This window comes from Vipera berus (genome assembly GCF_964194415.1).
Source record: "Vipera berus genome assembly, chromosome: 1".
Taxonomy (NCBI): domain Eukaryota; kingdom Metazoa; phylum Chordata; class Lepidosauria; order Squamata; family Viperidae; genus Vipera; species Vipera berus.
This window is the reverse complement of record NC_138202.1, coordinates 322,861,582-322,888,306: the sequence shown is the minus strand read 5'-3', so window position 1 is coordinate 322,888,306 and position 26,725 is coordinate 322,861,582. Positions and strand designations below refer to the sequence as shown.

Genomic DNA, 26,725 nt, shown 5'->3' with positions numbered 1-26,725 from the left:
GAAATGCATTGCAAATTGTTTTCATTGATAATTGTATTTACTTGATGGAGTGAGATTCATTAAGTGATTGGGTACGTATTTGCCTCTCTGCCAAAAATGGAACCAAATGCTATTTTTAGACTTTGGGTGAAAGGTGACTTAGTGAGACATATAAAGAAAAAATATCCAGCTACAGCAAATTATCTTCTTTACAAATATACAACTTTCAATTTGTAAAAATAAATTTTATTCTGCATATATCCCACCTCAGAAAGTCCCCTTTGCACGTAAAATGAATGAGTCACTTGAAAAAAACAAATAAGCATAGAGCAATAATACTCATATTTTGCCAGACCATTGGCCAATTTAAATGTGTCATGTTGTCCAGGTCCTTAGTGTTCAGCATCTTTCATTTTGGGCTGTGGGCTCCCACCAAAACTCAGATTGCTGATCTTCTTTTCCTGCTTTGCCGTACTAGAGAGGTCAATTGCAATATCTTCTGAACTGTCCATTGAGATTAACTTATTAGCGGGGTTTCGTTCATATTCTGTCTGCTTAATTTTGAATTCTTCCTCAGGATGTTCAGATTTCCAGCTGCTATTTCCTTTTTCCTCATTTTCAGGCTTTCTTGTAATATTTATTGATTTTTTATGCATTCCTAAAAGAAATAAAAATTCAGTTTTATTATACAATCAGCCTGTACACCTAATAGATCAATGCAATTGTGCAGTAATTCAATCTCTGGGCCACTTGCTATAATACTGAGAAACAGGGAAAGAAAAATTCCTTTTTGCTCCATTTTTTCAGACCCATAAATGGATTGGCACCAACCACACTAGAAGAGACACGAAATAAATGCAATAGTTTCCGTTTCTCATGGATGAACAGATCTAGTTTTGTGTGAAAGCTAAAATATCAGTTTTCAGGAGGGGAGGTCTTCTGGCTATAAATATCAGTTTAAGCTATGATCAAGAGGAAGCTCGCTCTCACCCAACCCACTTCACACGGTGGTTGTTGTGGGGAAAACAGGAGAAAGGAGTATTATGTATGTTTGCCGTCTTGAGTTACTTATAAAAGTAATACCAGTGGAATAAAAATAATAATGTCTGTCTGTGTGTGTGTGTATGTGTGTGTGTATATGTGTGTGTGTGTGTGTGTGTGTGTGTGTGTGTGTGTGTGTGTGTGTGTGTGAAATGTTTGTTAAGCATTCAGAATACACTTGCTTGGTCCCAGACATGGGACAAATCTTATTTCCTGTTTCAGCCTAGCCCAAGGCCATCTACAGGCAGTAGCCACAGTAGTGGCAGCTCATATTTGTATATATTCATAGATTTTCACGGGTATAGGTATGTAGGTCTTCACACAAGCACGAAACCGAAGACACCAGCCTGAAGATGATGATTGGGACCTCGTCGAAACGTCACCAAGACACCCTCAATCCTACATGGGAAAAGACCCGAATACGCCAAGACCTACATATATATATTTCTGTATCTCACTCTATATTTATATTAAATTATGAAGATCAGTTAATGTTTCTCAAACCTGAAAACTGCATGTCAGATTATATGAATGGTAAGAAATATCAAATTCCACCACTCACAAAAATTTAGCTTTCTTAGAACAGAAAATGTTATGGGTAGCTATAGGCAGAAAGTAAGAAATTTAAAATCTCTGTGTGTGTGTCTGCATGTGTTTTTGCACAGACATGTATGTGTGTTATGTATATATTGAATAGGCACTCACATGCACAGATATGTGCAGTTAACTACTATAATCATACACATACAGGTAATCCTCAATTTACGACCACAATACCGACCAGAAAATTAATCATTAAGCAGCAAAGTTGTTAAGTGAAGTATGTGTTGAGCCCCGCAGGCTCGACATTCAACGAGGGGCGGTACACCACACCCCTCCAGCCGTCACGCTCCTCTCGGCCAGCCGACCGGTGGCTCCGGCAGCCGGGAAGGCGGCCCGGTGGTCACTGGTGCCCACAAGCGACCTACCGGCTCCCAGGAGGCTGCGCCGACACTCCGGAGGCCACGCCGACACTCTCAAGCCCAGCAGGACGCTCAGCCCGCCGCCATTGCCGCGACTGCGCGGAACGGCTTTGCTGGCACAGCCGGTGCCGTGCTTCTTGCCCGACATACAGGCGACAGCCCGGGAGCCCCCTCCTCACCAACGGACGGATGTCCTGGGCAGAGGGAGGGGGCCTGCCGCTGGACAGACAGAGGGGGGAAGGCGCACGCACACCAGGCGTGCACGTGGTGGACTGCTGGGGCCTTCTGGCTGAGCTGGAGTGAAAGGACAATGACGGCCTGTGAGGGGACGGGGCCATAGGGGCACAGCTGGAGAGAGGGGGGGCTTTCTGGGTAGGAAATGGGATGAGGGGGGAGGTACCTGGCACAGGAGGGCAGGCTGTGAGACACCGGGCAGCTGAAACAAAGAAAGGAACGGGCGGGAGGGAACAGGATACTTATAGGGAGGCGGGCGGATGCTGGCTTGAAGGGAGTGGTGATAAGTGAAAGGCGTGGTGATAAGTGTTGTGTATATAAGCAGCGTTGGATGCACCGGGCAGCCAAGAACTGACTTTTTTCCTGCTTTGGTTTGCTGTATTGAGAAAATAAATCGCATTTCCTTTGTAGGTCATCTCTCGTTCCTGCTGCAAGAACCGTTGTTCCATACACTTCAGGATGAGCATTTGACAGTATAATGTGACCACACCTGATTTTTAACCTTTTGCGGTATGGTTGTTAAGTGAATCACAGTCAATAAGCAAGACATCAGGCAATTGTGACTTACAAATGAGACACTGTGACTATTGTAAATGCATGATGGTGGCCAAGCACCCGAATCATGATCACAGGACTGCAGGGATGGTATGACCGTTGTAAGTGTAAGGACCAGTTACAAGCCTCTTTTTTCACTGCTGTCCTTGTTGCTAAACAAATGGTCATAAGTCAAAGACTACTTGTACAGACACAACGTAGGATTCTAGTTAAGAGAAGACCTGCTACCCTCCATTAGTATTAGAAGGCAGATTTAATAACCTCTGTAATGATGTTACCAAGTGCAACGTTTTAAGGGGTCATTCTACTGCTAGTCATCAATTTAGCCTGTGTGAAAGAAGGAAAAGGATACTTTCAACAGGAAACAGTAGTACTTAGTCATTTTCCCATGTAGTCAAATATTAACCACCTGTACACTGACAACATTATAGACACGCTTACCCAACAGCCAAGGGGCACAGGAACCAACCATTCCACTTTTGGCAGAATTGATAATTGATTCTGGAAGTGGGATGGAGTGCCTCACCATGGCACCGTAGAGACCATATTCGGCCATCACACTACTGCGGCCCCAACATTTCTCACGCTTTCGCCACTTGGCTCTTCGGTTTTGAAACCACACCTTTTAAAAGTAGAACCAGAAACACACATTTAGCAATAATGTTCATGAGTGGGATTGAAAGGAGGGAAGAGAACAGCATATTAAACAAACATGGTAGGTGAACAAAGGTTACTGATCACTTGGTCAGCACAAAGAAAACAGGGATTTTACAAGCCTTTTGTCAAGTCAAAAAATTGTCTACTTCATTCCTACTGGAATAACAATGTTTTCCTTATTCTTTCATTGGTTTTTCATGTGAAGATATTGCTTGGAGAAGTCAACTAATAGGTTGATTTCCATTTCCTGTTGCTATTAATATACTAAACCCTGATGCTTATTTTTTTTAATTAGGCTTGTCCCAAAGGTGCTTTTCAAAAGGCAACTGGACTTTCTTGTTGTTTTTTTCCTTGAAGACGTTTCACTTCTCATCCAAGAAGCTTCTTCAATTCTGAGAACTCTTGGATGAGAAGCAAAACGTCTTCAAGGAAAAACAACCAAGAAAGTCCAGTTGCCTTTTGAAAAGCACCTTTGGGACAACCATGACTGGATGATTGAAAATCTCCATAGACACTTTCATTAGGCTTCTTTCTCCAAAAGTTTAATCCTGCTGGACAGTGAATGCATAGTGTCAATGTTTGTATACAGGACTGGATATATTTTTTTCAGGCCGCTAAGGCAACATGCAGCTTTTGAGTAGTATGAAGAAAACAGCAATCGAAAAAGTGAGTGAGAATGGCAAAAACTATTGAATTATTTGTAATTTAATTCAATACAATTGATGGAAAGCCCCCCTGCCCGATGCATTGAATACTTCCCTTTTGGCCAATTTTCAGGTAAACACTCAGTTTTGGAGGGTCGAGGGTGCATCTCTGCTTTGTACCAAACAATAAACAGCCGTGTGTACATAGAGAAAGTTTGGCCTCTCTTTTCAAACCAGGATTCAAATGAGAAAATTTTAAAGAACAGTTATACTTAGGATTTCATTATGATAGCATATTAATATTTAAGTGGGCCTCTCCCTCTGTAAATATACCAAAAAGTAGCCAATCATTCTGTATTTCCAAAAATTAGATTCACAGGGCTATTTGTATTTTGTCATTTTTCAAGTCAACCCTGAGATAAAGGATTGACTTGAAAACCCTGAGATAAACTATGTTACAGATTGCAGCTAATATCTTACCAGTGTTTTTCTGTAGATCTAAAAAGTTTACTCAGTCAAACTGTACTCATGTTGAATAACAGTCAAATGACCAATAGATTATTTAGCCTGGCTTTCTGTACTGTGACAAGATTTGCAAAGGTAGCATAATTTCTTAGAGACTTTCATCTAGCCTCCCCTGAACCCATAAATGTCAATTTCAAATGGTTCTGAACTGAATTATCTCAAAGAGAGAAGAAAAAAAATCAGTTCTAGATGCGAGTTGCAATAGCAGCTACTATAGAGCAAGCCCTTCTCCTGGAATGTCTGCATGATACAGTCAAAAAAGTCATGATGGTTCATTCAAATCCCTGTGTCACACATGTGACACACACATAAAAACAGAGTGTTGATTGCATGGTCACATCTTGCTACCATCTTGCTAATTTGACCACATCTTATAGATACCCCAGCCTTTCTCTCTGCCAAGTTTTCAAGCCCTGGACATTCTTCAATATTTTCTGTAAAACCATCTTGGAAACGTCAAACCTAGATAGGTCTGGAAGGGTCTGGGCCTTACATTTGTCTGTTGTATCAAACAAAACCAGTGGGACTGGACACAAAACAACCTACCTGTATTCTATCCTCAGGCAATTCAGTTTTCATTGCTAACATTTCTCTGGAATATACATCAGGGTAATGAGCTTCATTAAACGCCTTTTCCAATTCCTCCAGCTGATGGGCAGTGAACACAGTCCTATAGGGACAAAAATAAAAACAGTCCAGATTAGGTTGCCAATGCAGCATCTTAAATGAGAAATATGTTCCTGTAGAACCAGATGTATAAACTAAAAGTTGTATTTAATCTAGGGGAGCCCTTAGTGCTCACTGAGCTTGATTGTTTTCTTACAGACATTTCATCATCATAAGGGATAACAACATCAGTGCTGTAGTAGGGAGCAAAAACAGTCTTTTTTTAAAAAAGTGGGACCTCTCCTCCTCAATCACCACCAACTGGAATTGATCAGAGAGAAAGGTGATGACTTAGTACAACACTGTTCTACATACTCTTCTGAGTGCCCCTTAGTGTTGAACAATGTGTGCTCCATTGAGCCATCCCAGAAGGAAACCATGTTCAGTGGTATAAAAACCTGCCAAGAGGTTAAATAGGGCAAGAACTGATGTAGAACCCCCATCCCACCCACACCAGAGATCATCCAAAAGCATGAGCAATACTGTTATAGTCTTATACCCAGGTCTGAATGCTGACTGAAAAGGATCAAATTAATCGGGTTCATCCAAGGTCCTCCAAAACTGTTTTACAATCATCTTCTCAATCACCTTCCCCAAACACGGGAGGTTAGATACTGGACAAAAAATATTCACTCTGGTGGGCTTTAGTGATGGCTTCGTGAGAAGGGGCAAACCAAATCTTCTTTAAGAAGTAAAGGAAGCCCTCACTCAAAGAAGAGTTAACCACTGCTGAAACCCACCCACACAACACTCCCCTGGGCCATTTTAACAAGCTAGTAAAGGCATGGATCTAAAGAACAGGTGGCTAAGCCCCCAGTTTTAAGGACCCTATCCACTTCCTCAAGTCCAACAGGTTCAAACTGTTCCCAGATAACTGGGCAGGATTCCTTTCCAAGCATCTCCTATGAACCTGTAACAAGGCCAGTGTCCATCTGCAAGCAAATCCAAGTTACTTTCTCCAGCTGATTCTGAATAAATTCCTCTGCATACTCCTGCAAGAGGTTCACTAAGCCTCCCTTACCCAAGATGGTTCTTATTACTGCGGGGCGGCTATCTGCAGATGCAATAAGGGTGCAGTACTGACGCTTCACCACCCTTAATGCCACAAAGTAGGACTTAATAATGGTTCTGTACAGCTTCAGATGGATCATGCAGCAGATCAACAGGAACAATCCCCAGCTCCCTCTGAAACCCATCCAGGTCCATCAGTAACTGGGGGCAGGCAGCGGCACTAGAAAATCACATAGAAATCAGGGTGTGATCTGACCGTGACAAAGACGACATCTAGAGCTCACCCAATTTCAGATAGCCACTGCGCTCTGACAGGAACAGCACATCTGGTGTATAACCATTGTTCTATGTTTGGTTCTGGATGATCTGGGATAAGCCCACGGTCATCTTGGTAACCATGAATTCCAGAGCTACCTCAGATCTTCCGCGCAGGGAAGGTGGATTGAAGTTCCCTAGAACCAGAGGTCTAGGGAATTCTACTGCCAACCAATAAATGAAGTCACTTTGCTCAGGCAGGGATGTTGCTATACAGCAGGGAGACTTGTGAATCCCAACCGATCTCTAGGGCCCAATTTAATGAACAGGGTCTCACATCCGGTGACCTGTGGGTCCAGCACTCTTTAAAGCTGTAAGATTCCCAGATGATCATCATCACACCCCCATCCCTGCCCTACAGTTTTGGCTGATGCCACACCCAAAACCCAGCAGGGCATATCTCCCAAAGGATTGTCCGCCTTTTGGACCCTACAGTTTTGGTAATACAAGCCAGGTGGGCCCTCTTATCAATGATTAAATCATTATGTGGGACTTCTTACAGGCTGACCTGCCATTAAAGGCCTGCTGAAAGGGTACCAGGATTGAGACCGCAAAATGAGCTGGAATGTAAAATGTATAAGGCAACTGTCTCGCATTCCCTGAGAGCAGCCCACCCCATCTCCCACCATATCTCCCCCTGCCTTTCACATTCATAATTCTATTTCTCACAGCCACACCCACCCCAAAAGTCAATGTAATAATAATAATAATAATAAACCTTTATTGTCAAAGTACAACATGTGTACATTGAGATTAGCTGAGCCTCCCCCCATGCTCCCCCCCCAACACACAGTGCCAACAAACCCTCCATCTTACCACACCATGTGAACCACCTACACCACACACCGGCCTCCCAAGTCAGTTCTGCATAAATTCACAGAGATTATATCCCATTTAAAAGCCTAACAGCCCACGGATAAAAGCTATTTTTCAGCCTGTTGGTACGGATGGCTATACTCCTATATCTCCTACTGGATGGTGTGAGTCATCCCTGAGAATCTTCCTCACTCTTCCAAGGCAACGAGCCCTGGCGATAATTATAATATAATCATATATTATAAAGCTATTGTAACAATTTTTGGAATATTAATGCAACATAGGTAAAGGTAAAGGTTCCCCCGCACATGCGTGCTAGTCGTTTCCGACTCTAGGGGCCGGTGCTTATCTCCGTTTCAAAGCCGAAGAGCCAGCGCTTGTCCGAGGACATCTCGGTGGTCATGTGGCCGGCATGACTAGACGGCAAAGGCGCACAGAACGCTGTTACCTTCCCACTGGAGTGGTCCCTATTTTTCTACTTGCATTTTTACGTGCTTTCGAACTGCTAGGTTGGCAGAAGCTGGGACGAGTAACAGGCGCTCACTCTGTTCCGCGGCACTCAGGATTTGACCCACCAAACTGCCGACCTTCTGATCGACAAGCTCAGCGTCCTAACATCCTAAAGCTAATACAGAAGATGTTGCAGCTGTGCTCCCATATATCCAGCATGAGTTGCTTTTTGTACCTGTGCCGTCGTTTCTTTCTCTTGATCTGAGAGTCAGATGTCTTCAGGTTGTTCTTTTCTCCTGACAAACTATCTTCATCTGTTGAACATGTTGGTGGACAGCAGGGGAGGAGAAGGGGCAGGGGAGAAGAGATGTGTCAAATCTTTTTTTCACTGTAAGCGGTCCATACAGTAGGATTATTTTATATATTCTTGTTTTCCTTCTATAGTCCTACTTTTAAAAATATTTCTCAGTTTTCCTTTTTCTTAGACAAATGAATCAGGATTACAATTACATTAAGTTTTTTTTTAAAAAAACTCAGTTTTAAAAAATCTAACAAGCATTCAGCAGTAAAACCAAAAATTTTTTTAAAAAACCACACACACATACTAATAATGTCTTCATCATTCCTGATATAGCAATAACCAAGAAACGAAGTTCATCTTGGATAGCAACCAGGATTGGCAAGTAGCCAGCACTGATTAAAACTCTCTTCCCAGTCCTTAGGAATATAGGTCAGCCAACTCTACCCATGTCCATGCTTAGGAAAAAGGAGAGGGCAGTGTTTTTCAACCCCCACAACTTTAAGATATATGGACTTCAACTCCCCAAATTTCTCAGCCAGTATTTAGGGAGTAAGGAGTACTGCCAGAAACTTTGGCTGTTCAGCACCAGGAGAACAGCTAGAATAAATGAGCCAATTTCTTCAAAGCTAGTGTAAGAACAGAATTGGAGGCAATCCAACCAGTCTACCGAAAGATCAAGAAAAAGGAGAAGAAAATAGAGTGAGCCATGCTGATCCCACCAAGAACCATCCCCAAGCACAGCAAGGATATCATCCTTTGCTTTTTCATATTAATGAAAGAATAAAGATATTCATAATCAGAGATGATATGAAAATGATCATTCCCTTTACTGCAACTATTTCCACCTGAATTCCCTTTAATCCATAACTGGTTTCTCTTCAATATATGCCGACAGGTTTTACCAAATCAGAGATAAAGATCTGTCTCTAATGTAATATTTTCAAGACTCAGTAGTATCTTAGTATTCTCTTTTCTTCACACGTACACCCTTTAATTTCTCTGTGATAGCCTAAATTTTTCAGTGGTGAGTTCCATAACATAGTGGAATTTGAATTTGTTTTAATTTTTCCTAAATATCTGGCATACCACTATTCCTCCAGAGTCCAGAAGAACCGACATGCCTATTATAGATGTTTGACAAGAAACATGGGAAGACAGGATGCATGAGGCAAAAAAAAATATAATTTACAAATTCTGGTGTAAATATTTAATATCTTGTTGTTGTTGTTATTGTGAAGTCGTGTCCGACCCATCGCGACCCCATGGACATTTAATATCTACAAGACTAATTACCAAAATATGTCAACATATTTTAATCCATTGTCCCCTGCACAAATGCTCCTATCTTACCCATTGATTCTTTTATGTTGAATATTTTCACATATCTCCATATCCACAAGTCCTTCATAAAAACATTCTCCTTAGAATTGCCCTTTGATGAACTTATATAAATATATATATATAGTGTGTGTGTGTGTATATTCTCTTATATGTAAATATCTTGGTGTTTAGAAAGTTATGAAGTTTTCTAAATAAGATGTAGTGTGGGAGATCAAAGCTAAATAGATTGCAGATGAGATAAGGCTATCAATGGCTAATGAACATAACAAGCTATATCTTACTTTCAATATCAGAGACTTTTTTAATTAATCACTTTGAGTTGGCAGTAAAGAAAGTAAACAAATGAATAATAATAAACTGTTTCTGAACACCAGCTGCTGGGAAACAATAGCAGGAAGAAGCTGCTGGGCTCATGTCCTGCTTGTAGACTTTCCATGGATATTTATGGAATACTGGGTTATTTAGATCTTTGTTCTACCTTATGTTCTACAGAGTGGCTGTATATCGGTCAGACAGCTTTTTATTCAAATTGATTCTAGACTAGATCTAATTTTCAGTACTAAGCCCTGAAATTTGTGAAGGGGAAACAGAGAGAGACAGAGTCTCTGAACATGTAGCTTTTCACTATCCAAATCCTAAACATTTCCTTGTGTATTTTTATTGTCAGGAATTGACTTCCTTGTCAAAAGGGACTAGTGTTGGAAATGAACTCTAGATTACGTACAGACTTGACCACCTGCAGACATGTGAATCATATGAAGTGGCTTAAGAATGATAGTGCAGAAATTGGTGGAGCAAGTCATTAATTTCTCAAACATACACTCATATGCATTGAAGATCAAGTTTGTCTTGGAAATATTCTTCTAGAAACTTGGCCTGTAAACTATGTGCATGTTTTCCTAAGTACACAGATTCAATTGAAATCAATGGGCATTGCTTCCAAACTGACCAAACAGGACTGTTTTATTAATTTCAAAATGGCAGGTGTTGACTATAGTCACTCAAAAGCAAGGTCCATTCTTCTTGCCTCAGACTGTTTATCACCTTTATTGCCTTCATACTTCAGAAGACGCATATCTCCATGATTTTAGATAGCACCAATGGGGGAAAAAGATACTTAGATCTACATTTATTAGATACAAGAAGCACCACCTTGAAATCCCTGTTCAAAATACCAAGCTCATCCTCCGGCTATTGTGAAGGCCATACTTCTTGGCCTAAAACTCAGGACAGGAATTATAAATTTAAAATGCTTCTCTTGGATCTCATTCCCGCTTACAATTTACCATGATACAATCACACCCAGACAACACATTAACCTTGTCTCTAGCTATGAGTGAAACAGATTTAAATTGTCGCTAGACATACTCATATGCAAGCACTATTTTCCCCCAAACACTATACCAGCACAGCTCCAGTGTGTGTGTAATGCATTGAGATGAACTGACTTATTCTAGGTGTAACCAAATGTGTACTTTGGAAATAATGATGATTTTTCCTCTGTTTGGTAGCTATTATTTTCTTGGGCCTTTTTTCCTCCTCTATTTGCTGTTTGTTTCTCGAAAATTAACCTTTTACTGTCCTCATTCCATTTTTTTTATGTAGCTCAATTTTGCCTCAGACTAGAGAACTCTTTTATTTGGGGGAAAAACAGGGGGTGTTTTTAAGCACTTTGTTTTAACAGTACATTCTGAAATAAATATTTATCTTAAGATGCAGCAAACCCACTTTTCCAGATTTCAGTGTCCTCAGAATAATGAGTGTTGCACTGAATTTTTGTTATTTGTTTGCCAGTTTGCCTGTATTTGTCAGTTTCAATCTCTTCCCCTCTTCCCATGAAATGATGGAGCTGCTTATTCAGCAGCTTGTCAATTTTTGTTATCCGCTAGACCAGACCTAGCTAGTTGCAAAACAGGACAAGGTCTGTCTTCCTCTTCCTTGGGTAATTTTTGCTCTGTTGTCTTCCCATATGTTTCTTCATTTTGCATTATTTTCAGCTGGGAAATGCCCAAAGGGAATATGGAAAGAAAGGCAGACAAACAGCCTCCAATCTTGCTGCAGTAATCTGATTTTTCCTGTTTAGTGATTTGTTGTAAGGCAAAAATTGATCATCTTGCCTGACACAACATATCATCTTGCCTGATACACAATCACAAATATTATCACATGCAACAGAAGCAGGACAGGAATCAGCAAGGGGGACAGTAAATTTTGCTCCAGCATTACTTTAAAATACAGGTAGACCTGAGATTAAAATGGCAGTTGGAACTGGAATTTAATGCAGTTGTAAAGCATGATGTCATATGACTGCATCACTGAGTAGCAGCAATTCAAGCAGTCCCAGTTGCCTTTGTATCCCCAGAATGGGGTTGTTAAGCAGGAAGAAGCAGGAATCCCAGGCATGCAGGTTGGTGAGTGAGAGTTATGGGTGAGCACTAGCAACAGGAAGGTAGGTGCTATGCGTGGACGCAAGAGAGCGTGGGCAGATGCCATGAGCAGGAATGTGCTATGGGCGGGCACTAGGAAACAAAGGTGGGTACTGCAGGTGAAGAAGTGGGTGTAGCAGATAGGCATTGGGGAATCAACAGTCACAAATGTGGGCTGGCCTGAATTTTGATCACATTATTTTGGAGGTGCTGTGATGACTAGCACTTTGAGAACTGGTTGTAAGTCCATCTTTCAGCCCCATTATAACTTTGAACAGTCACTTAATGAATGGACATAACTGGAGGACTACCTATAGTTATTCCCTACCCCACATTCTGACATAGCTGGGTTTTGTCCCCTAGTGGCAAGTGAGGTGTTTGGCAGTGACAAAAAACAGAAGATTGGTAATGGCAGATTTTTCCCCCTGCTGATTCAAGAATAGGTAAATAAAATTTTATCAGTGGGGAAAGGTCTGAGACAGAAGGGCAGAGTTCAGAGAAGCTAGCCACACTTTTATGAGCACAGCAGGCACAGCTGCCAGCATCAACTTCCCTCCGCCCTGTGCGTTCCCACAGAGAGGGCCTCCTCAGGGTGCCACCGGTCAGAGAATGTTGTCTGGTGGCCCCCAGGGGGAGGTCCTTCTCTGTGGGCGCCCCGGATTTATGGAATCGGTTGCCGGTCGAGCTCCGGATGGCGCCCGACCTTCGCTCCTTCCGACGCGATCTGAAGACGCACTTATTCGAACAAGCCGGCCTGGCCTGATGGGGGGATGGGTTTGGGATTTTATTGTTGTTTTTTAATATATGTATTTACTGTTTTAGTTTGGGCATTGTATTTAATTCTTTTTTAACTTTTGTATTTATGTATTTTTATATACTTGCCCTGTTCACTGCCCTGAGTCCTTCGGGAGAAGGGCGGTATATAAATAAAATTATTATTATTATTATTATTATTATTATTATTATTATTATTATTATTATTATTATTATTATTATTATTATTATTATTATTATTATTATTATTATTATTATTATTATTATTAACAGGCCTACGATTCACAGGAATCAACAGAGTACCTCTATGCCACTATCTCAGGTATGCAGCAAGTACTAGATATGCAGCAGGTTGCATAATTCATACTGCTTTTAAAGGCACACATTGTTTAGGCATTTAAAAGCACTCCTTTTACTTTTACATGTGAGATACATCCATTTATTGTGGAATTTATGAATTAAATTCCCATGTGCACTAAATACTGAAAAAGAGTTTTTTTTTGCGGCAGTAGCAGCAAAGGACACCATCTAAAAAGCATGGGAAATGTACAGTGTTCTTCTGGAGAATATCCACGTTTGTTTGCCAGAGCCTGTATGCATTCTTTTGCCTCACGCAAACATGTACTTGTGCCATGGATTTATGGTGCCATAAAATAGGGTTTCTGAACGTAATTTTGGAATTTAGCGATGTGGTATCCAGATTCGCATCAAGAAGAGCCTTGTGGCCCTTTAAAAGCTAACCAACCGATTGAGCCATGAGGCTTCAGGCAGGACAGAGTCCTTCCTCAGACACCAGGGAAACTGGCCCTAGGCTGCCAACCACTATGCTTACTAGAGGCTGCAAATAAAGAACAGCAGATCATTAAGGCATTATTTGATCCCGCAGGGTTTTTTTCTGAACTCGCGGTGTGGGGAGAAGAAACCGATTCTCTCCAGCTATTGTGAAATAGTTGTCCCCAACAGGTCCCTCCGAAGGGGTCGGCTCCAACCGACTTACGGGCCGGGCGCCCGGTTGGGGAATCAGGGCTGCAAAGTTGCTCGGCAAGTTGGGTTTCTCCGCCAGCGTGAGACCCAAGGCAGAGGCGGAGTCGCTTACCGGAGATGGTCAACTTGGGCTTCTCGGCTTCCGGTCCGTACCGGGGGTGCTGGTGCTCCGAGCGAGGCTGGAGGAAGGGGAGGTGCGCGGGCAGGAGACGAGGCGCCCCCGCGGGCTGCTGGGTGGCAAAACTGCACAGGAAGCCCAAGCCCAGCGGCAAGGGAGGGCCTCCTCCTCCTCGCCCCGCAGCTGGCCCGCCGCCTTCGCAGCTCGACCCGGCCGGCGGCTGCAGCTCCGCCTCCAAGCCCAGGAGGTCGGTGATGGCGAAGCCCTTGGAGCGCAAACCGCCGCCGGCCGGGGCCCCCAAGCGCGCCTTTTCGTGGCCACAGACGCTGCTGGGCGCCAGCGCGCTTCCCTTGGCTTTGCCCTCCGACAGCTCCTCGCGGCCCGTCATGCTGCCGCCGCCGCCGGTTGGGAAGGGGGAAGAGGCTCTGGAGCCGGAGCTTTATATCCCGCGCTCATCGGCGCCTGGATCCAATCAGAGGGGAAATGTGGGGAGCGACGGCGAAGGGGGGCGCGGGCGGGCGCGCGGGGCAGCAACTGGTTCCCAATCCCGGATAATTAATTGCCACCTAGTTGCCCGCAATCCGATCACCCTTTTCTCCCCGCTCCGCCCCTCCCCGCCCCCCCTTGCTGCCGGGACAGTTTTCACTCCGCGTCGGAGCCGCTCTGAGCAAGGGCCCTCTGGACTTTGGGGGGGGGGGTCCCTCCGGCTTTGTGGGAAGGCGGGCAGAGCTCGCAGCCGCCCCAAACACGAAGCGCTGGGCACGCAGGGGCTATCAGTGGTAATGGTTACACCGACACTGGCCTTTAGCAGCCCTGGATAGATTCACCCGGCTGAATAGATTCCAGTCTCGATCCTTCCTACCTAAAGAATAGCACATGTCTGCAGCAGAAAAGCAGAATAAGTTTTGGGCTTCCTCATGACACCCCCAGAAAGATTTCTAATTTCTGTTTTTCATGACATTCAGTTTTCAGGCTTCCTCAAAGTGAATTCAATGACCCCACAGTGGAAGTTTTGGGGGAGACCATGATAGCATCATCTTAGGCTAAACACTGGGGATCAGAAGAAGTCTCTGGTTGGATTTGTACAATACATGAACTCAAAACCAAATCAGGTTGTTATGGATAAGTTTCCATAACATACTTGGTTGGGCTGTATTGAGTAAACCCAGAAATTTGTGAAGTTTAGCAACACTAAGCAGCAGCATACAAAGGAGGTGTCAAAATGTCAGGCAGATGAGACCACATGATGAAACCCTGAACCTTTTAAAAGGCTCTCACAGACATTTCAAAGAGTTGGGATCTCACATGGTCATACCTGCCATCTTACTTCTGAATTATTCCTTTTCAAATTATCCTAAAAAAAGGGGAAAGCATTCTATCCCAAAGTACCCTGTATGTTAGTCAAAACATTTTTCCTTAATCAGAGTCTGTAATATGAACCATATAATTAGTCCTCCAATGAAATGAAATAGATACAGAACAGCTGAATATACAAGATAAGCTATTACCAAAGTCATATTGAAATGGTGGTTGTTATTCCTTGTACACCATTCAGAGTCGATATAAGTTTGGTAACCATTCAACTCACTTCCCAAACTCCAATTGTTGTAGCATTATCCCCACTGCTATTTGCTCAATTATTGGGCAAGAGGAATAGATATCCTGGTTCCTTGCCACAGCCCCTTGTTTCTGGCACAAGAATTCATAAGATATCAGTCAGAAATAAAGGAACTGAATGAGGATGCTAAAATAGTGATTCATGATGCAGATAGTGTGATCATTCACTACCAAGAGAGGAGTTAAGATTCATCTGCAAATTCTATCTATCCAAGTCTGCGCCAAAAAAGTAGGCAATTCAGAAAGTTATCCCAAACAATTGTCTCATACTAAGCAAACAATCAGGGCAAGGCTTGGCAGACTGGCAGTCAAGGAGGGGAAAGAGAAAGACCCTGGATGTAGGAATGGCTAGGCAGGTTCTTCAGGACCTTGGACAGTCCCATGAAAAAGTCTCAGTCTGGTCCTTTTTCATACAACATCTACCGTATGTCCTTTCCCACTTTGCTAGAAAATTAGAGATCTTTCAATAGATAGCAGTTTAAATAGACCAGGGATGTCGAACTGCCAGCCTGCAGTCCAGTTGCATCATACGGAGACCGCGTCCACCCCAGCTCTGGCAATACAAAAAAGTCGCGATAAGTCGCCACACCTCACATGACATGGCAGGTTTGACACCCATGAAATAGACAGTCAGGAGTCATGCATATTGTCATCTTCCCTGCCATGCCCATCTATAGTGGTGAGTGTGACCTGGATTGCAAGACCTCAGAGTCCCATTCTTCTCCTAAGGAGTTGTGGATGGTTCTGTTTCCAATGGGCATTCCTACCCTTCCTTTTAACACATCACATAAACTTCTCTGTCTAGTAGAACTTCCACATTGTCCATTCCTTTCAAATGCATATATTTCACATGTATATGTTTTGTTTTGGGAAGATTTAAAAATATATAAATAGAATACTAAATTCAGTCAAACATCAGTTAAAGAATAGCATCCATGAAAACCTGGGGCTATGCTCTTTTTTTAATCCCTGGAATTTTCAGTGAGGCATAGATTACTAGAAAAATGGCATACATATAACAAAACTATTTACAATATTTAACCTGTTCAACCTGTTCATTGTGCTCTGGTTTTCCATTTCTGTTTTCTCTTCTCTTTTTCTTTTCTTATATGATGGATAACACCTATGCATAAAATTATTCCTGTCTTCAGGTCACTACAAGTTATGTCATTCTAGTACACAGAGTGAAATAGCATTTTTAAAAACCCCTTAATTCTTATTGGTAGAAGGCTTGGGGACATGGAAAAGCTAAAACACAGAAGGAAAAGATGTTTGTCTTACACATTAATCTCCAAAAAGAGAAATGATGTATTATTTGCCATCTCCTATGTTCTTCACAGTCAATGAAGATGGAATTAGTTTTCAAGTAAGCAATCTTGTTAATTGATTGTCAATCATTTCATTATATTCCACAAGGATCCAGTACAGTCGAAGCAACTTGCTTAGCTGTTCTCCTTTGCTTTCTCTGCAGTACTACCTGTGGTATTTACACAAGTAACCTAGATTCAACTTTATTCCTGTTTCAAAATTAAATGTAAATTTTACATTAGCTGAGATATACATTAACTCTCTCCTTTTTATCTGCATTAAAGACAGAAATCTCAAGTACAAGTGGAACACACCAGACCAAAAGGGTCATTTATTTTTTATAAACAGAACATGCTGGTCCTCCATGGAGCAGCTTTTGCTTTGGGTGCCTGAGGAAATGAACCTGCCAAATCTTTAGTTCATCTTTGAGATATGTTTATATGAGCCGTGAAGCTGCAATTCCTTGACAAAGTTATTCTTAGTTCTCATGGAATCCATTAATACTAAAATCTGGTGGAACTCAAGATGTCTTATCACACAAAGGGAAATGGAAAAAGGAGTTTTTGTGTTAAACCTCTGGACATGGGTTAATAAACTCACAAGGTAGAGGAATCTAGTTATATATTGACTTCCATTTTTTGCACCTGGATTGCATTTCACTGTTTCACCTTTTTATGTAAACAATTGACAAACAAACATCAAGTGTTCTAAATCAGATCATTTTTTGATTTGGTCCTTTTCTGCTAAACATGCAGATTAAACAGGGTTTTCTGACAAAGATAATTACAAGAGCACTGTGTATTAACTTTACATTATTAAAGAAAGACTCAAATCTCTCCTTGCAAGCTGTTCCTGGGATTAACAGAACAATAACTTTCATTTAAGATAATTGTGATGTGAATGGCTTGGGTTTATGATTTTGCTTTTGACTGTTACTCTTTGATCATTATTATTCTTTGTTTATATGGAGAATCTGGAATCTTGTTTTGAATTAGTCAGGTGTGAAAAATGGAAAAAAGCAAAAGGAGACTTAGTAGCTTCTATACAGGCTCATTAATGATAACACTATATTAGGGCTCCTAGTAATGTTCCTAGCAGCTCTGCTTGCCCCAATTGGGGAAAAGGAAATAGCTGCAGAATTTTAAGAAGTCACATTAAAGAACTAACAGGTTGCAATAAAATAATTCATTAGATGAAATATAAGGATCGGTGGTAACATACTCCATATTATATCATCTCAAGACACATTTTAAGAAGAGATGTCTATGAAGGAAATGTACTGATCCATATTTTATACAAGCAATCCTCCAATTAAAAAATTAGACATGCCTCCTTACCTATTTATATATAATTGTGTATTAACACAATTGCTGCACTGAATTTATATGCTAAGTTGAAAAGTTAATTTAGGACAGTAGTAATTATCTTTTTTTAGAAAGAAATTTTAACATGACCTTTAGTCTATCCTTCTAGCCATATTACTTGATACACAAAATTGGTTTCAAATACATGTGCCTTCGGCCAGTCTAGATAGTCTCCCTAAATCAATTGAAATTATGCAAATTGGAAATGAGGGGAGGGCAGCCTAAAACTAAGAATGGTTATTAAAATGGTAACCAGAATGTCTGATTGTGTACAGGAGAATATCATTTTTGGTGGGTTGGTTGCTTTGTTTTAAAAAAGCATCTTAAAGTATCACTTTTGTGCAGGGAATTAATTGGTAGATTAAAGCTTCATACAATAAGTATATGTTTGCAAATATTCTATACATTGCCCTGATATTTTTTTAATTAGGTTGGTTGAAGTTATCAAGTAAATGTTTCCAAAAAAGACACACACAAGACCATCACTGAACAACCTAAAAAATAACCCTTTTCATTTTTTCAAAAATATTCTGCAGACATGTTTGGTGAGTCCTTAGTCCTTAGAGAAAGAGTCACAGCTTGTTTCCCATCCATCCGCCTCTGCTACTTCCACAAAATCTTCCCCAATGTGGATTGGACCCTCCAGAGTTGGGCTTCTCATAATTCTAAACAACGATGGTTGAGTATTGTGAGAAGTAAAAGTTCAACACAGCGCACCATCGGTTTGGGTAGATTTATTTCACGACGCAACGGATCGCACCTACTGTACAGCTTTTTTTTATCCCTCCCGCGCTTATCCCTACTTTAGACCATCTTCGGCCTTATTTTAAGTCATATCATTCATATACCTTCTTTCCATCTCTCTTTCTAAAGAAGCGGACACGCACTTTTGCTCATTTCTGCAAGTACAGCCACGCTCAGTTTTCCAGTCGTTTTGTGGAAACAGACTTTCACTACTAGCGCGTGGGAGCAAATCCGGTGTAGTAATTAGAGAAGCGGTAATCCGACCACCGGCCACAACGAATTTCCTATCCGACCAGATATTAGTGGATAAGGATTTCTTTTTTTTAACGTGCCACCAGAATCAGCTTAATTTCAGTGTTTTTTACGTTAAAGGCTGAGCTCCAGGAGGGATGAGCAAGCCTTTAAATATGCATATGGCCAAGTCATTTGGAAAGTTGAGGGATAAGTACATATAATTGCTTCTAATCAGTTTATAAAACATAAAAGCCTAAATGCAAGAGAAAGCCGATAGATAGAGGAAAGGGAGGAAGACTTTGAAACCTTCTCCAGCGCGTTAGAGCAGCGTTTCCCAACCTTAGGAACTTGAAGATGCGTGGACTTCAACTCCCAGAATTCCCCAGCCAGTTGAAGTCCACGCATCTTCAAGTTCCTAAGGTTGGGAAACGCTGCGTTAGAGGGAGAGAGATGTGATTATATCCACGCGCCGGAGAGCCCGCCCACCCACCCAAATTACGCCCCTCCAGAGAAGTTAACAAAAGTTACACCCGGCTTGCTGGCTCTCTGGCGGCCTTTCGCTCGTTTGAATTCCTCAGGTGGAGTTTTGTGATCGTTTGGGGGGGGGGGCAAGTCCTGGCATCTCCTTCGCCAGTTCCCACGAATTAAAATCCTTGTTTTATTTTGTTGCCGACAAAACAGCGACAGCAATAATTGATATGAAATTGTTTTGTCTGTGATTGTTCTTATTGGGTATTATTGATATTATTGTGGTGGATATTAAATGGATGCTGAATTTAACTATGGCAGTAAGATCTCTAGTAAAAAGGTAGAATTACTGATTACAGAAGAATGGATTGTAAAGTTTTTCATTTCGAGGATATGGTAAAGATCTTAGTGCACCTGAAAGACTATTTGCAACAGAGAGATACTACGGAGCAAATATGGGACTAAAAAGTATTATTTTGCATTTGAATCATTATTGATATGATATATATACGTTTGGAGTTTATCTATATGAGTTAAAGTGCGATAGTTTAAATAGTTTAGGATTGTTTGCATAAGTTAGATTATGAATGTTTGTATTTTTATACCCTGTACTCAGCTCTGGGAAGTGGGGGGGAGGGGAAAGGGAGGGAGGGGTTGGGGAGGGTTGGGGAGTGGGAAGAGGGTGGGAGGGTAGGGGGTTGGGAGGGGGTTTGTTTTGCTAAAGATAAAATGTATTGTAAAACTCTTCAATAAAAAAAAAAGCGACAGCAACAGAACTAAAAAAAGAAGAAGAAAAAAGACAGAAATACGTTGCGCTCCGACCGGACCATTTGACAGTAAATCGGTTAAAGGCTATTCTCGATATACGCTCATCAGATCGGATTATCCCGAATTATACTAATCAGTAAATGTTTCTCTGCTCATTATTTTGCAAGCGAAGATTTCTCGGCCTCCTCCCCGGCCGCAAGATTGCTAATCCCTTAAAGAGGAGAGAGCATCAAAGCGCGTTCTAATTTTCTACAGTCCCCGCCCTCCGGGACACGTGGAGGGTTCACGTGCGCCCTGGCGAGGCGAGGCGAGACTAGACGAGACGGGCGACCTTCGGAAGCCCGGCTGAAGTCGCCTCGGAGGGGAAAGAGGCGAGGGGCGCCTTGCTCTCGTCCTCCGGTTCTCCAGGAAGGAACGTCTGGAACAACATTGCCTGCTGCACGACTGGTTAGAGCAGGGGTCTTCAAACTTGGCCCTTTTATGACTTGTGGACTTCAACTCCCAGAATTCCTCAGCCAGCAAAGCTGGCTGAGGAATTCTGGGAGTTGAAGTCCACAAGTCATAAAAGGGCCAAGTTTGAAGACCCCTGGGTTAGAGAGCCCATTCCCACAACTCACAGTTAAAGGGACCGCGTGTTGTGGAATCCAGAAGCCCACCCCCCCCCCAGGCTCTAAATACCTCCCGCCATAAATCTTATTACTTGAGTCACCCTGTGCTTTATCTCCAGGAATATTCACCGTGGCCTCCCTCCTGAGGAATGCAGAAGTAGAAATCTCGGCTGATCTAAAATCAAGGCTCTTTTAAGTGCACAAGTTTTTGCATTCAGATAGGTGTGAATACGCAGCTAGTATGCAGGGACTGAAAACCTCCCTTCTCTGCAGTGCTTTTGATGGGGATGCTGTTGGGTTTTTTTTTTAAAGTACAGAAATTATTTCACTTATGTGATTTATCCACTGTCTCAGTTTTTATGGACTCAGGCAGGTTTTCAGAGCCATTAGCTACAAGGGAGCCCAGAGGTACAAGCCAAAGTGGTGCTACCTATTTAGCCAGAACAACCTCTACGTCAGGGGTCTTCAAACTTGGCGCTTTTATGACTTGTGGACTTCAACTCCCAGAATTCCTCAGCCAGTGTGCCTAGCTGAGGAATTCTGGGAGTTGAAGTCCACAAGTCATAAAAGGGCCAAGTTTGAAGACCCCTGCTCTATGTGGAAGTAGCCACAGAATAGGTAGGGATTTTTTGTGCGTGTGCCTTCACAAAAGTGTTGTGTGCCGGTGTTGACTCCTGAAGTAATAGTTTCTTGGCAAGGTTTTTCAAAAGTGATTTGCCATTGCCACCTCTTTAGGGGTGAGGGAGAGTGACTGGCCCAAAGCCACCCCACTGTCTTCATGTCTAAGGTTGGATTAGAATCTCTCACTTTCTAACTTGATATTTTAACCCCAGTGCTAAATGGGCTCTCACATACACATTAGTACCTTTAAAAAACCCTGTAGCCTGAAAAATCTCTTAAACAAAATTGCAAATCATTTAACCAAAGTGTTCAAAAGTTCTGTTATTCCTTTGAATAAAAAAAATGCAACTCTAATTTGAAGACTAATAGTCAAGTATTACCAAAATCCAATGCAGCAAATCAGGAGTAGATTTATATATTATAACAATTATTTTGGCTGACTTCATGTGTTAAAAGTTGACCATTCTTCCTGTCTTGATGAGTTCCAAATATGTGGGATTTAGCCAAACAGAACACATTCATCTTTGTCCCATAAGTCCAGGAGTTAAGGGTATTAAAAATAGGGCTATCAAACCTGGATTGCATTATTACTGTTATTATTTCATACTTAGATCCAGCATAGGCTATAATTTACAAATCACATCAGCTAAGTTCACACAGTGTACTAAACCAGAGACATGCAAAGTATGTAATACGGTGTGTGAGCTCAGGTTTTTATGGTAGTACCAATCAGAATTTGAAAATGCTTATTCATCAATAAAATATTTTCATTCTCATTCAGTGTAGAAATCCCCAGATGGTTTCAGTAGTAGAAAAATAATTGTATAATATAAATTGTGTTGTAAGTCTCCCAGAGTCACTTTAATAGTGAGATGGGTGGCATATAGATTTAATAAATAAAATGAATTGTAGAAAATTAGTGGGACAGTTTTCTGTAATTAATAATAATAATAATAATAATAATAATAATAATAATAATAATAATAATAATAAACCTTTATTGTCAAAGTACAACATGTGTACATTGAGATTAGCTGAGCCTCCCCCCCCTGCTCTCTCCCCCCAACAGTGACAACAAACAAACCCTCCATCCCACCACACTATGTGAACCAACTACACCACACACCGGCCTCCCAAGTCAATTCTGCATTAGATTATGTCCCATTTAAAAGCCTAACAGCCCACGGATAAAAGCTATTTTTCAGCCTGTTGGTACGGCTGGCTATATTCCTATATCTCCTACCGGATGGTAGGAGAGTAAAGAGATACCGTCCAGGGTGTGAGTCATCCCTGAGAATCTTCCTCACTCTTCCAAGGCAACGAGCCCTGGCGATGTCATCCAGTGGTGTCAGGGAACAGCCCACAATGTCTTGTGCTGTGCTCACTACCCTCTGTAATACTTTCCTATCCGCAGCTGTCAGACCAGCATACCAAACCACAATACCATACGAGAGGACGCTCTCTATAGTAGACCGGTAAAAGAGGGTCATTAGCTGTTGTTCTACCCTGTTCTTCCGCAAGACCCTAAGAAAGTGAAGCCTCTGTTGGGCCTTTCTAGCCACCTGAGTTGTGTTAACTTTCCAGGTCAGATCTTCACAGAGGTAGACTCCCAGAAATTTAAAGGAGGAAACTCTCTCTACACAGTTCTCTCTGATGTAAAGTGGGGCAGGTTCCTCCTTTTTTCTCCGGAAGTCTAACACCATCTCTTTGGTCTTGCCGATGTTTAGGTGCCAGATCTATGTAGTGAGAACTCAGGTGGACTTCAAGATCTATCAGTTAGAAGTAGGATGCAAAAGGGATGATGCATCCAGGTTTAAAGAAGTACATTTGAGAATACACTTAGCCAAATAATTTATTTTCAGTAACAGTTCATCACAGTTCTTTTATTCCCCAAGTCCACTTCTTGTTTTCCTCAAGCTACATCCATTTCAGAAATTTTAGATAGAAATATTAAACAATTGGGAGCCAGAAACTCCTACATAAACCTAGTATTGATCACCAAAGACCTATGAAACTGTTCCATCCATCCTTATTCCAGAGCAAGTAGCTTTGGGGAACAATTCCTTTCTGTTAAAGTAGAACTAGTACTTAAAGTGTTATTTAAAATGTTCTGTAATTATAATTCGCTTCTGATCTTGACAGTGTGGTTCTGTATACACATTGTACTAATTCCTGATGAACTGAGACATGGTTTGCTGGATGACATGGATTCACAACTATAAATTAATCACACAGTCTGGGTTCAATAGTCCAATGAATATGTTATGTGAACCCAGGCTGTGAAGACTGTCGTCCTCTGAACATAGAAGTCCTATATATAGATAAATCTAAGTCCCTCAGTTTCTTCTCTGCTTCTTTTGCATCCAGCAGCTTGGAAACATGGTTGGAATGTTTAATTCTGCAGTGCTGCATGTGCAAATATTGCAGAAAAGAAATCAAATGAATAAAATGTAAACTTTAGCCTATATTAATTTCCTTTTAAATTGTAAATGCAGGAATTCAAAAATGGACAAAGAGCACATCTTAATTTAAAAATTATATACTGCTGAAAGAAATTTTGTATTTGTGTAATTAGTGACCTGTTCCAATTGTGGATCTAAAGATATTGCTATTAACCTCATTTTTATATATAGACATCCTTTCTAATTCCTGGTAGATTATTTTCTTAAATCATTTTGTTTTTGATTACAGGCAGAAGAGCAGTCATTTAAATGGCCTTAAAGAGCAAAGCATGTAATGAAACACTCAACTTTTATACTGAGTATGGCAGATTATTTAGACTGCTGGAAAATAGAAGGGCAAGACAGCTGTCAGAGCAGTCTTTTAATTAATTCCTACAGAAATATTCAGTGTAAACAGGAAGGAAAAAAAGAACATCCAGCTCCTAATGTGATAAGTTAGCATTTATTTATTGAAACATTTCTGAATGGCACTTCTTTTAGCCTCTGTGTTTTATTTGAAGGTTATGTACAAAGTTATTCATAACTAAATTTCATTGACCAAAATGAAATATTTTGATTAGAAAACTATAGGATTGAATTACAGACTGGAGAGAATAATGAAGTTTCGTAAAGGTATTTTTCCCTATTTACATCACATCAAAGATGCCCATGCTATGATCCAGGATCCCTGAAATATTACAACCATCATAGCAGACCGACAACCCCCAAATAACACTGGATTATGTTATAACTATTCTTGAGTCCAGGTAGAAGACCTTGTCCTTTCTTGTCACATCTTGCCTAGTCATTTTATCTTGATTTGTCACAAGATTGACTTAGGATGCCTTAGGTCTCATACTAGTGATCACTAATCTGTCCTTCCACCAGTCCTTGCTTATCTTTTGTACTTTCTAACCAACACTATCTATCTCTACAATAACAGTCACTTTGAAAGCATCATGTGTTTGTCTGGATTATTTTTGCTTTAGTTCTTCAAGACATCACCTCCTCAAAATAGTGGAATTCCATGTTAGTGATATAGGCAATCTTGTAAGCCTGACAACTTTTCCCCTTCCCCTTTTCTTATACTAAAGACATTCAAAACAGAGTAATCTTGAGTTTCTTTCTTACACTTTTCTGCTTTTCCCAGGCTAAGCTCATGTTTAACTGATGGTTGCCACATATTTCTTCAAGACCATCTCTTTACTTTTCTATAGTTGCCTCAATTACCAGGATATCAGGTGTTTTTTTAGAAAAATTAAGCTGCATCCAGCTAGATGAAAAATCTTTTTTGTTTTCTAAATGGATGGATAGATAGACAGACAGACAGATGTAATTTAAAGTATAATCAGATATTAAAACCCCCAAAACATAGGATTCAGTTTTCTTACTATAATGTCCCCATTTTATTCAACATCTGTCACCATATGTACTTTAGAATAGTACCAATAGTACCATAGCAGCTTATAATTAAGCAATTACTAAAATGGAATGGATAATTGCACAGTATGCAGATGAAGTGATGCTAATGGTTACTAATCTAGTGTAATCTCTGGCCAACAATTTTGATGAAATTAACAAAATCAGTGAAAATAGCTGTCTGTAAGAGAGCAGCCTTCCACTAGACAACACTCAGGTAGAGGACTAGAATATTTTACAGCCTTTATGGTATTGAATATAAATAACTAAATTTTCTCAGCTTGAAAACCAAGAAATGTGCATATACATTTCTGTGCACAATATATGCTTTATTCTAAATATCAGTTTGGATGTATATTAGTCTCACTTGAGAATGAGATCATCCAAACCTCATGAAATTTCAGTGAGAGCTTAAGAGATGTTGGTGTTTTGATAGGAAATCTTACAAGTTCTAGTGTCTTTTGATTTTTTAAGTTGTATTATATTGAGAGATGGGGAATATTTTTGAATTTGCTTGTGTGCTAGTATCTGCAAGTATTGCCTTATTCTATATCTTTCAATGCATGGCAAATGTTTGTGATAATGGCTTAACACCCCTAGACACAGCAAAGAAAAATGTCCTTCATCTGTCATTTTTCCTTTCTCTCTACATTAAATATTATTTAATCTCTAGGGTTTTTTTTTCCTCCAACCAGTCTACCAAAAAAAATCTTATTTATCAAAAAATGAATGAAATTGTCACCCTTCTGCATTGCTACAGGTATTCCCAGCATGGGATTGTGCTTATTGTTTGTTAAAGATGAGCCTCTTAGTGGGAAAACATGGCAATAGCTAAATCAGCACCACATACTATCAGAAACCCAGGTTTTTCCAAAGCTAAGCATTTACAGTCAAGTCCTCTGTTCAGTTTGATTAATATTTCACTTTCTCTCATACCAAATTCTGTTTTTCTCTCTAAATTGTAGCCAAATGTTCAAACTTTTTATCTATATACTCACATTGGTCTTCAGACAATGTCTTTCAACTCATCATTCTTTCTACAGTATTCTAAATTGCATTTTAAAGAATGGCATTGCTATCACCAGATCTTGTTGGGCTGAATCGTGATAGGATAGTTTCTGGAATCATCAAAGTTATTTCATTCAGTAAGATTCTATCTGCGAATCTTTTACCATTCTCCAGTTATTCTATGTAAAGCCCAGGATTGAGCAGCTATCTATCAAAAATTGTCATAGATCTTTGGTTTTGACTTTAAATTAGGCTACTGAAATGAAGAAAGCTGAAAAGTAACACACTAGGGAAACCAGGAGTGAATATTTGTGTGAAAAGTCAGC

The 26,725-nt window shown here is 40.8% G+C and overlaps 1 protein-coding gene across 1 annotated transcript; it reads right to left on the bottom strand.

The window, feature by feature from the left end:
• Positions 1-371: 371 nt before the first annotated feature.
• Positions 372-14,187, bottom strand: VSX1 (visual system homeobox 1; the record flags this gene model as incomplete). Its single annotated transcript, XM_081312920.1, has 5 exons — positions 372-637; positions 3,213-3,393; positions 5,144-5,267; positions 8,091-8,169; positions 13,794-14,187. The coding sequence occupies 5 exons, from the start codon at positions 14,185-14,187 to the stop codon at positions 372-374; spliced, it is 1,044 nt and encodes a 347-aa protein (XP_081169046.1).
• Positions 14,188-26,725: the final 12,538 nt, after the last annotated feature.